The sequence below is a fragment of the Belonocnema kinseyi genome, chromosome 2 (assembly GCF_010883055.1).
Source record: "Belonocnema kinseyi isolate 2016_QV_RU_SX_M_011 chromosome 2, B_treatae_v1, whole genome shotgun sequence".
NCBI lineage: Eukaryota > Metazoa > Arthropoda > Insecta > Hymenoptera > Cynipidae > Belonocnema > Belonocnema kinseyi.
In genome coordinates, this window is record NC_046658.1 from 134537958 (window position 1) to 134550426 (window position 12469).

The 12469-nt window shown below is 27.7% G+C and overlaps 1 protein-coding gene across 2 annotated transcripts in view; it reads right to left on the minus strand.

Annotated features, from left to right (window-relative positions):
- The window catches only part of LOC117167950 (neuroligin-1-like), a 183909-nt gene that overhangs the window by 60090 nt on the left and 111350 nt on the right, over positions 1 to 12469 (minus strand). For both annotated transcript variants that reach the window (XM_033353215.1, XM_033353214.1), the window contains exon 4: positions 11352 to 11540. In XM_033353215.1, the coding sequence (XP_033209106.1) occupies positions 11352 to 11540 (189 nt within the window). The remainder of the gene's footprint in view (positions 1 to 11351; positions 11541 to 12469) is intronic.

Genomic DNA, 12469 nt, shown 5'->3' on the forward strand with positions numbered 1-12469 from the left:
GACTCGGGATACTTATAAGATACTACCATGATTTTTTCAGATTTTTTGGTCCAAAAATAAATTAGGCCAAAAACCGGCCTTACCGACCCTCCCCCTTTCTTTATAAAAATCATTATATAATTAAACAAATGATGCATTTTGATAAAATTATCATAAAGTTCCTAATTTAAAAAATTCACATAGAAAAAAAAACGAATTTTTCTATCGAAAAATGCCTGATTACTGCATTTTTTCATTAAATGTGTTCATAATATAAACAATTATAATCTTAACAGAACATTTTTTTAAATATAATATTGTTTTTATTCCAATTTTTTGCAAAATAATTTGAGAAAAGTTATAATTATGGAAAATCGTTAAAAACATTTTTTCAACAAATAATCTATTTACAAAAAGTTTGTTTTGTTGTATAATATTAGAACATCCTTAAACAATGTTACTCTAGGCATCTTAGGCGACATCAACAATTGTCCTATTATTGACGAGCACCGGGAAGTTTAAATCGAAAAAATTGCAATTTTTCATCCTATTTTTTATTTATGAAGAAATGTCAAACATAATTTAAAAATCAGGCTCAAAAACTCTCTTAGAAAAACCAAAATAATTAAGTTTTGAATAATAATATACTGTTCCATAACTTAGAGTATTATCAGGGTGGCGATTGGGCGACGATTTCAAATTCCCGATGGTTTTCAGGTTTCCCTCGGACAAGTTTTTCAATTTTTTCGTTCAGAGAAAAGTAACATTCATATTTCCCGCGAAACGAAAACATTTATTTTAATTCATGATGTTCAATTCTACACCAAAATATTAATTTTCAACTAAAATGATGAATATTCAACTGGAACACTTGTATTTTCTACCAAAAAAATGAATTTCAAACAAGAATAATAATGTTAAAATAAAAAATGTAATTCTTAATAAAAAAATACAATTTTTCCACGAATAACAAGAATTTTTAATTAAAATAGACAAATTTTAAACCAAACGGTGGAAGTTTGAACTAAAACAATAATAATTTTCTCCGGAAAATGCTATATTGTGATATTTTTAGTTATAAAAGAAAAAATTTTTAACTACACATAAGAAGTTTTAACTAAAACAATGAATCTTCAACCTAAATAGGTGAATATTCAAACAAAAAAATTATATTTTATTAAAAAAGAAAAATTGTTAACCAATACTTTAAAAATTAAATTTTAAGTTAGAAAACCTAATGTTTTACGAAATAGAAAATTTTTGAACTGCAACTATCCAATTTTCAAGTGTTAAATTTTAAAATAAAAAATATAAATTTGCAAACGAACTGTGTACAAAAATTTTCTATTATAATTCCGAAATATTTCTTCTTTTATGGACGCATAGCACGTCTTGTGTCTGAAATTGTGACTGCAGACTATTAATTGTTCGAGAAATTTATTACTGTCCTTGTTTACCATTTTTTTCATGCAGTGCCTTCACAGTGCTAAATTATAAAGTACAATTTATGTATTTTTTAATTTGATTATAACTCATTTGATGCACGCAAAATGTGTGAATACCTGAAATCATTTTTCAACATTATTTTTACGTATATTTCAATTTTTTCTGGCATTAGTTTAAAAGGTGCAACAGAAAAATAAATGAAATTGTTCAAAAACTCAATTTTGAGTTTAAAGTAAAATATAAAATAAGAATCGTTTTTATTTTTCGAAGAAAATAATTCTATGATGCTTTTTTATTTTGCAAATTGATTAATTAGTTATGAGTTGATTACTAGATCTAAGTAACAGAAAGAAAAGTGTAAATTAACAACAAACAATAAATTTTAAATAAAAATTATTCGAATCATTAAATTGAAATAATTAATTTAATGCGTTTTATGTTATTTATTGGTTAATTATTATCAGCCAAATTATTTTGTTGACAATATTAAGTCACATAAAGATTGAAGTTAAATATTGTTCAACTAAGAAAATAAATTTATTATTTTCTTTCATTTAATGCTATTTAATATGGAATATAGTTTGCACAATAAAAGTTGATATATATATTAAAATATTAAATAATGTATTACAGCTTTTTATATTATAAACTGATTAACTATGGACAGAATAATTTTGTTCAAAAAACCAAATATAAATTGTTTTCAATTAGGTCACATGGATTGATTATTTGCATTAATATTATAAGATGTTCGGTTTTATGATCAGTGCAGTAAATATATGAAGATGTTTGTTTTTCGATCTACTGATCTTTAAGTTTATTTAAAAAAGTAGCTTTCGCTCCACGACGTGGAGCCTCTTCAGGTTACATTTCTGTATATCTCCTTATCAATCTAAATAAAATAGAACGAAGTTTTTATATAACTGAATCATATTTATAAGTGATGTTGTGTATTGAAAAATATAGAACATAACCTATAAACTTACTGCCGGGACAGTTAAGTTCCGGAAAAGACTATGGTGTACACTTTTTTATGTTAATAAAAAGGTAAAAGCCAAAAAAGCTCTTAAGATAATTGAGGAAAAACGTACTTTTGTTTCCCTGTTTTTTCGTCAACATTGTGAAAAAACATTTTTGAAACACACGTCATAACACGTGACTATATATTCTAGCTTTCTAAGCCTGAATACAGATGGCCAATGGTGCATATATTTAAATCTTAAGAGGTATTTGCACACTTGTATAGTTTTTAAAAAACAATTGTTTGTCGATAAAATAAGACTGTGGTATATTTTACTCAAGAATTCAAAAACGGTTCTTTTGTTTACAGAGTTTTTATTCTTCACAATATAAAACATTTCTTTAAAATTACTCTTTTTATTATGCCTTTCATGACTTAAAATTTTAGTTTTTGAAAATAAAAAATGATGATCATGAATATGTGAGTGATCAGCCAATGCAGTACCTCTTGCTACTTTGATGTCATATACTTTTAAAAATTTTTGAACAATCTGAAGAGTTCATTAGCGAAAGGCAAAATGACAACTTTTTTGTAGTCGAACGTTTGTGAATTTTGAACTTGAGACTGTATACTTATATTGCCGATCTTTTCAATCCGTTTATTCATGTATTTCTTGATGAATTTGGTTGGAAAAACATTATATTTTAAAATTTCGTTAACTTTAAGAATGTTGTTTCTAAATTTAGGATCTGATAATTTAATAGCTGTATCTGTAAGACCATAAATCACAGATATTTTGTCTTTAATCGAAAAATTAGAATTGAAATTTACATATCTGCCTAAATTAGTGTCTTTACGGTACCAGTTTGTGATAAGTTTATTATTTTCCCGAATGATAATAACGTCCAAAAAATTGAGTCTATCAAGCTCTTAGATTTCGATAGTAAACTGGATTCTGGGATGATACGCATTAAAAGCCTGTAAAAGTTCTAAATACTGTTTAACTGGCAATGTTGTCAGTTTTCTTATTTTATAGCAATGTACTGTTGTTTTTTAGAACCAAATCGTTAGGAATATTAGTGAAAAGAGATTGTATATCAAGTGAAACCAATTTATATTTTTTTATAGTATATTATATGAACGGATCCCAACTGTTTTTTACAAAAGTGTTACTTTTTCCAATAATTTTTTTATTGGGTAGACTAGCGTATTTTGATAATGGTAATAATGGAGAACCAGAAAAAGAAGCAACTGGTCTCATAGGATTGTCTTTTTTATGGATTTCAGGTAATCCGTCAAATTTTGGAGCAACTAAATTGTAGCTTTTTAAACATCTAGCTACGTCTTTCTTGATGTACTTCATTAAAAAAGCACGAGGTTTTTTAACAAACTAAAAAGCACTGACACGAAAGACGCCATCAACAACTTAAAAACATGGATACATAAACTAAGCACACTTTCAAAATTGAAAAATCAAAACAGAATAATTCTGATCCAAAAATTACATTTCATCATCTTTTAAGTATAGGTTATACGGAAAACTTTGTATGGATTTCAAAATTAAAACTTTGAAGATTGATATTACAGATATCAACCATAGAATTAATAAAATTGATAATAAAATCTATTTTTTAGGAAAAAAGCTTAATCATTTAGCTATAGATGATCAAATTATTTTTTTTTTTAAATGTCAGGAAAGGTTAATAGATAAATGTGTTAAACATATGATTGAAGATTCTATTTCTAAGTTTGACTGGTTAAAAGAGACCTATTATAACATCAAATATACGAAAAGAAACAAATAAAAAATGGTTTATAAATTTATCAGATAAAGAAAATGCTAATGACGTAGGATATTTCTTGAGTTTAGGAAACAAATTCTGTACTAACAACACTAATAAATGTGAACTCATTGAAAATACTTTAGCAAATGTAGAAGAAAAAATTAATCTTATTGCAAGTGAAAAAAAGAATCGAATTTAGATCCAATATTTCCAATAGACTTTTGCTATATTTAAATTGTGACCATGGTAACAACTTTGCATTAGAGATTGAAATTCTTGTTATTAAAACAAAACAATTTATGTCAGAAAATCCAGATATTATCATTACAAGAGCCGATAAGGGCAGCCCTACGGTAGTCATGAACAAGAATGATTATCTTGATAAATGCTATACTTTTTCATCGGATCAGGATACTCACATAAAACTTAAAAATGATCCAACTAAAAGTATTAAAAAGGACCTAAATTTGATGATTGGTAGATTCCAAAAAAGTAAGTACATCAAGAAAGACGTAGCTAGATGTTTAAAAAACTACAATTCAGTTGCTCCAAAATTAGTCGGATTACCTAAAATCCATAAACAAGATAATCCTATGAGACCAGTCACTTCCTTTTCTGGTTCTCCATTATTATCATTATCAAAATACGCTAGTCTACCCATTAAAAAATTATTGAAAAAGTAACACTTTTGAAAAAAAAAACAGTTTGGATTTGAGTGATAAAGTTAAAACGTTTAATATTCCAAAAAACTATAAATTGGTTTCACTTGATATGAAATCTCTTTTCACTAATATTCCTAAAGATTTGGTTCTAAAAAACATCACAGTAAATTGGTATACAATGAGAAAACTGACAAAATTGCCAGTTAAACAGTATTTAGAACTTGTTGAATTTTGCATTGACAATTCCTATTGCAGTTTTCAAAACGAATTTTTTAAACAGAAATTTGGTACTCCAGTTTACTATCGAAATCGAATAGCTTGATGTACTCAATTTTTTGGATGTTACTATCATTCGAGAAAATAATAAACTTATTACAAACTGGTACCGTAATGACGCTAATTCAGGCAGATATGTAAATTTCAATTCTAATATTGCGATTAAAGAGAAAATTTCTGTGATTTATGGTCTTACAGATAGAGCTATTAAATTATCAGATCCTAAATTTAGAAACGACAACATTCTTAAAGTTAAAAAATTTTTAAAAGATAATGATTTTCCAACTAAATTCAGAAACAAATAGATTAATAAACGGATAGAAAAGATCGACAATATAAGTATACAGTCTCAGGTTCAAAATTCACAAACGTTTGACTACGAAAAAGTTGTCATTTTACCTTTCGCTAATAAACATTTTTCATTTTCAAAAACTAAAATTTTAAGTCATGAAAGGCATAATAAAAAGAGAAATTTTAAAGAAATGTTTTATATTGTCAAGAATACAAACTATGTAAACAAAAGATCCGATGTTGATTTCCTAAGTAAAATATACCACAGTCTTATTTTATCGACAAACAATTGTTAATTAAAAAATATACAAATGTGCAATTACCTCTTAAGTTTGAAATATAGGCGCCATTGGCCATCTGTGCTCAGGCTTAGAAAGCTAGAATATATAGTCACGTGTTATGGCGTAGAATATAATTCTCCTGAAATAGCGAACAACACTGGGTGTTGGCCCACGTTTCAAAAATGTTTTTTACAATGTTGAAACAAAAGCAGGGGAACAAAAGTATGTTTTTTCTCAATTATCTTAAGAGCTTTTTTGGCTTTTACCTTTTTATTAGCATAAAAGAGTGTATACCATAATCTTTTCCGGAACGTAACTGTCACGTCGGTAAGTTTATAGGTTATGTTCTATATTTTTCAATATCTAACATTACTTATAAATGTGATTTAGTTATATAAAAACTTCGTTCTATTTTCTTTAGATTGGTATGGAGATGTACAGAAATGTAACCTGAAGAGGCTCCACGTCCTGGAGCGAAAGCTACTTTTTTAAATAAACTTAAAGATCAGTACATCGAAAAACAAACATCTTCATATATTTGCGTTAATTTTATGTCAATGAATATTAACTATTATTTCTATAATTAAATTTAAACAATGACAAGTTCAAATTTAAAAAATATATAAAGTGAAATTTCTTTAAATGTTTCAATGAAAATAATTTTTTAAAGCTTTAAATAATTTGAATTTTCAATGAAAATAATGGTTCAATTCTATTTTTCTTTTAGATGATTAAATATTTATTTAATAATTCTAATAAAACTTACATTTTTTGGAATTATTTCAGAAAAAATATGAATATTCGGAATTTAAAGTTCAAATTAAGAAAAAATATGTGAAATCAAAAATAATTTGATTTTTGTAATGAAAATAATTGCTTAAGGCTTTTTATGTTGTGAATTTTTGAATTAATGTTTAGCGGACTAATTTTGATCATAATATTGAATTACATAATGAATCAATTCACGATGTTTTAAATTAGGTAACGTAAATTAATTATTTAATATAATTAATTAACTTACTTCAAATTTAGTTTCTTAAAGTTAGCTGACGTAAATTAATCATTATTTGAATGTTATATAACTGAAAAATCTAGAGTAAAAATTATCTGAATGATTCACTGAAAATGTTTCTTTAAGGCTTTTTAAATTATGAGCTGTTCAGTTTCTTATTATCTAATTAGTTTTTTACATTATTATATATTGTAAAGATTGCATTTTAATTTTTCTCTATTTAGCAACAAAAATTAATTCTTTATTATATGATTTTCTGAAATTCTTATTATGTTGTGGAATGAGTATCTGAATTCAATTTTCAAAATTATATGTACTTTTTTTTAATTAGTGTCAAAGGCTGATAATCATTACAATTTTCAGAAATTAAATTTTTAATTGTAAATACATAAAACAAGTAAATACCGTAATATGATTAAATTCACGTTACATACATTTTCTTTTAATTTTAAAAAAGCTCAACTCAGCCTAAAATCTAATTTCACTTAAAGCACTAAAGATTCTTTACAACCTTTTCATCAAATTTTTAACCGATAAAGTAGTAAACCAATGTACATAAAAGGTAGAAGGGTTTTGATGAGATTTCGATTATAGATTCCTATTCTCACTCGTAAAATTTTTAAGCAATATCTTTTGAAATTACTTCTGGCAATTTATCAAAAGATTGAATACTTGGCTTTTTTGGTCGTCAGGAAGAAGAAATTTGCTGCAATCACATTCACTAAGTGCGTGACCCGCGATGATGAAAACGAAAGATTACCCTGCAATCACACACTAAAAAAATGTAAACTAAAAATGTCCTCTCTTTAAACACAATAAAAATGTTAAAAAAAATGTAGAGCGAATGTACCACATTAGCCCATAGGCCAGATTACCCGATGTGACACATTACTCTAGGTTTCATATTGCCATATGTGTCATATTACCTCATGGATTATATTACCTCATATGTCATATTACCTTATGTGTCATATTACCTCATATGTCATATTACCTTATGTGTCATATTACCTCATATGTCATATTACCTCATGGGTCATATTATCGAATGTGTCATTTCGAAATAAGTGTCCTATTACCTCATATTTCAGATTACAGCATGTAGCATATTACTGAATGTATAATATTGCGATATATGGCATATTACCTCATGTATAATATTACCTGATGTGTCATATTACCTCACATGTCATTTTACCTCATGTGTCATATTACCTCATTTTACATTACATCATGTGGCATATTACCGAATGTATCATATTGCGATATATGGCATATTATCTCATGTATCATATTACCTTATATTCCATATTACCGAATGTGTTGTATTGCAAAATGTCCCATATTACCTTATGCGCCATATTACCGAATGCGCCATATTACAATATGTATCATATTACATCATGTGTCATATTACCTCATGTCATATTACATAATGTAGCATATTACTGAATGTGTCAAATTGCAGTACGTGTCATATTACCTTATGTAGCTTATTACATTACGTGTCATATTACCTCATGTGGCATATTTTATTATGGATGACGTAAAACTTTGTTTTATATTGACTATTAAGCCATATCATTCAAAAACCAATCAAAAATCTGATTAAAAGTAACATTATAGTAGATGCCGCACCAAAAATTTAATTAAAAAATAAATGCTCGATTCTTTTAGTCACCACGAAAAAAAAGCGGCAGCAATCATATTTGTTAAGTACTCCACCCATGAGTATGAAAACGGACGATTACCCTACAATCTCTAACTACACGAACCACAGGTATTTCACGCTAATTTCGCTCGTAAATCTGTTTTTAAGTCTAATTCACTCTGGGAGTGCACGTGCACGTGTAAGAGGTTACATCATGTTAGCAAAAGTTATTTCTCGTAACTGAGACAAATACCTAATTATAGAAGTGAACGTTTGTTCCAAAATTTGCATTGCGCCATTTTCGATTACTATTTAAATTAGCTTTATTTATAGATTTTTTTTAATTAGAAAGTTTCAGCTCAAAAATTATTGATTGAAATTTTGAAAATTTTAAAGTGTTAAACGTTAAGTTTACTGTATGGTAAAAATACAATTTTAAAACAAAATTCATGAATTGTAAACCAAATCGCTAAATTTTAAACTGACAACGATAAACTTTCTACTTAATTGTTGAATTTTGAACCGAGGCAGTTCAGTTTTCAACAAAAAATGGAATAGTTAAATTTTCAGTTGGAAAAATGAATAATTGAAAACAAAAAGTTTTAATCAAATGAATACAGGATTTTTTAACTAAGATAGTTGCAATTTTAACCATGTAGATCAATTGCCACCATAAAAGACACATTTTTAACAAAATACATTAATTTTCAACCAAAAAATATACTTTGTCTACCAACAATTAAAAAATTAAATTTTCAGTTCATAAAATAATGTAGATCCACAGAGATGAGTTTAAAATTAAAATGATGGAATATTCAACTTAGTTATAAACAAAGATTTCCAATTTTTTTAAACAAAGGCAAGACATCAGAAATATATTTCTCCAAAAAAAAAGAAATCCATTTTTTTTAAAATGGCAAAACAATTAATTTGTGTATTCAATTTTTTTAAACAAATGGATTATTTTTAGAACCAAGTATCATATCAAGGGGTATTTTCAACACATATATAGTTGATGAAAAAAAGAATTTTTTCAACTAAAAAATGACAATATTATGCATTTTTTAAATAATTTTGTTTAAACAAATAATAGTAATTGTCTGAAATCAAATAATCGCACAAGAAAGCTATAAGCAAGATCTTTATTGTCCTTTCTGATAAAGAAAAACGAAACAAATATATTTTAAGATTACGAATTTATACATTTGTTTATAAAATTGGTTTAAATAATTAACAAATGATCTGTATTTTTTTATCAGTCATAACGAATTTTTTTTTCTTTATACTCACACTTAAAACATGCATATGAAGTAGATATATATCATTTTTACTGAAAATCTAAATTAAGTTGATAAATTTGTTTATAGAAATTGTAATTTTTTCCAAATATCTCATACTGCTGGAAATCATTCAAAACAAGTTTTCCCACTAATTCAGTGTAATTTCGCATAAATTTGATAAATTTTCACAAAATGAAATCTGCGCATTTTTTTTATGAAACTTCATTGTTAAATAAAAAATTAAACAACTTCTTTAAAAATATGCCTTTGTAACTTTGTTCGAAATTTCATAAGCTTTAGTTTTGTGAAAAATAATGCAAAATCACTCTAATGGTTCGGGATAAAAGTTAATTTTTCAAAGGACACCTCATTTGAACCCAATGTGCAACGTGGAGCTGTACACGAGGGTGGTCCAAAAAACGCTTTTCAAGCTACATGGCGAACCCCCCCCCCCCCCACCCCAGTTTATATTTCCGGGGAAAAAAAATCCGTAATTTATTTTCGAAATTCGAATATTAACGCATGCCAAATTTCCAATTCACCCCGACCCTCCTCGAAGGGCCCCAAATGTGACCCAAAAATTAAAACCCTACATTTTCACGCATTATTGATACTTTTCAGCAGTTTCCGTCGTCTTTTTCATAAGAATAATAACTTGTGGACAATTTGAATATTTAGCATGACTTTTTAAACAATTTTCAATGTTATGAAATAATTTAATTTATCTAAACAAATACCTATTTAAAAAAAAAGTAGAAAAGTAATTATATTTTTTTATTGAAATATAATTGTTTGTCATTGGTTGAAGCAGTAAATTCGTCTAAAAACATTATGTGAATAATTGTATGTCTTCTGTTTTATTTCGTTTTTTAGTGATCAGAGAATAACTGCTTGAGCAAATAAAAATTGTTTAAACAAATAGAAATGTGTTAAGTATTAGAAGAAATGTATCAAAGTTATGTAATTATTCAACTAAAAGTAGCAGAGGATAACAACTTGAAAAAAGTGTACATCTCAAGATTAATTTTTAGAAATTTTGAGAATGAACCATAAATAATTATTAAAATAATAAAATCATGTTCTTAGAGAAATTTACTACTCCAAACAATGACAAACAGTAACATTTTAATCAGAAAATAAGATTATTTTTTATATGCTTGGAAAATAAATACTTGATTAAATAATTTACATTTGTTTGAACAATTGAAAATTGTTTAAAAATTCATCGTATATATTCAAATTGTGCAATAGTAATTATTTGTATGAAAAAAGCGACAGAAATTTCTAAAAAGTAACAATAATACGTGAAAATGTAGTTTTTTTGGCTCGTATTTGTAGCTTTGAGCATGAGTTTAATTTTTCGAAAACTCAAAATTTCCCCATTTTAATTAAATGGGGTTTTTAAGTGCCCGGTGGAACGTGTTAATATTTAAATTTCGAAAAAAATGACGGATTTTCTTTTTTTTAAATAGAAACTTGGGGGGGGGGGGTGTCTGGCCCTCTATAGTGAAAAAAGTTTTGCAATCAATTTTTGGAGACCCTACTGTACACCACCCAACCGCGACGTGGAGCCGTATGTAATAGAGGCGTCGAATTAGCTTTTTGATTTTTACATATTCCTGCTGATTATCAATAATTAGTGTTATAGGTAACTTAAAATTGTTAAAAACAAAACTAAGTTTTTTCAGTTGCCATACTCTTGTCTTTAGATAAAAATTAGTGAACTACCTTTAGCCATTGGTGAAACTGCTAAAAAATTAGCCAAAGCTGCACCGGTACCATGTCCAAGTACCGCAACACGTTCAGGGTCCCCTCCAAATGCTGCTAAATTTTCTCTTAACCAGTGAAGCCCAGCCACTAAATCCATCAGACCGTAATTTCCTTGAGCACTTCCTTTCGTACCCGTTTTCAAGAATCCTGAAACATTAAAAAAAATCTTCTTAAAACATTCATAATTTCAAAGCTTAGTCTTTAATGTCACAGATTACAAATCTAATCGTATAATGATTTGAAACAAAAACCAATCCTTTTTTCGGCCGATGATATTCATGAATAATGAATCATAGATTCTTTTTTATATCTTACAGCTCACATAAATTAAGCCAAAACCCGTTTCTTCGAATTTAAAAGGGGGAGGGTCGGTAAGGCCGGTTTTTGGCCTAATTTATTTTTGGACCAAAAAATCTGAAAAAATCATGGTAGTATCTTATAAGTATCCCGAGTCGATTGCACGCTAAACGGACTACCCTCCACCCCCCAGCCACCCCCACCCCCCTACAAATATAGGAAACACCACTACCCACCAACTGTATTTTCGAGAGATTTGACACTCTTAAACATGTATTCTGAGGTTATCTCGGGTTTACTATGGTTTTCGGGGTCGCCGAATACAAATCTGGCGTCTTTTGACTTTTATCGCGTCAGGTTCAAGGTCATTGGAAGGTCAAATTGAGAGAAAATGGTAAAAAAATCCAAAAAAATACGTTATAGGTTTTTGGAGTCGCTAATTACGAATCTGGCATCCATTGAACTCTATCGCTTCAGGTTCAAGGTTATTTGAAGGTCATTTGAAGGTCAAATCGAGAAAAACCGGTAAAAAAATTTAAAAAGAATATGTTTTAGGTTTTTGGGGTCGCTGATTACGAACCTGGTGTCCGATGACCTTTATCGCGTCAGGTTCAAGGTCATGGGAAGGTCAGATCGAGAGAAAACGCTGAAAAAAAAATATGTTATAGGTTTTCGGAGTTTTCTCGATTTGACCTTCAAATGACCTTCAAATGACCTTGAACCTGAAGCGATAGAGTTCAACGGATGCCAGATTCGTAATTAGCGACTCCAAAAACCTA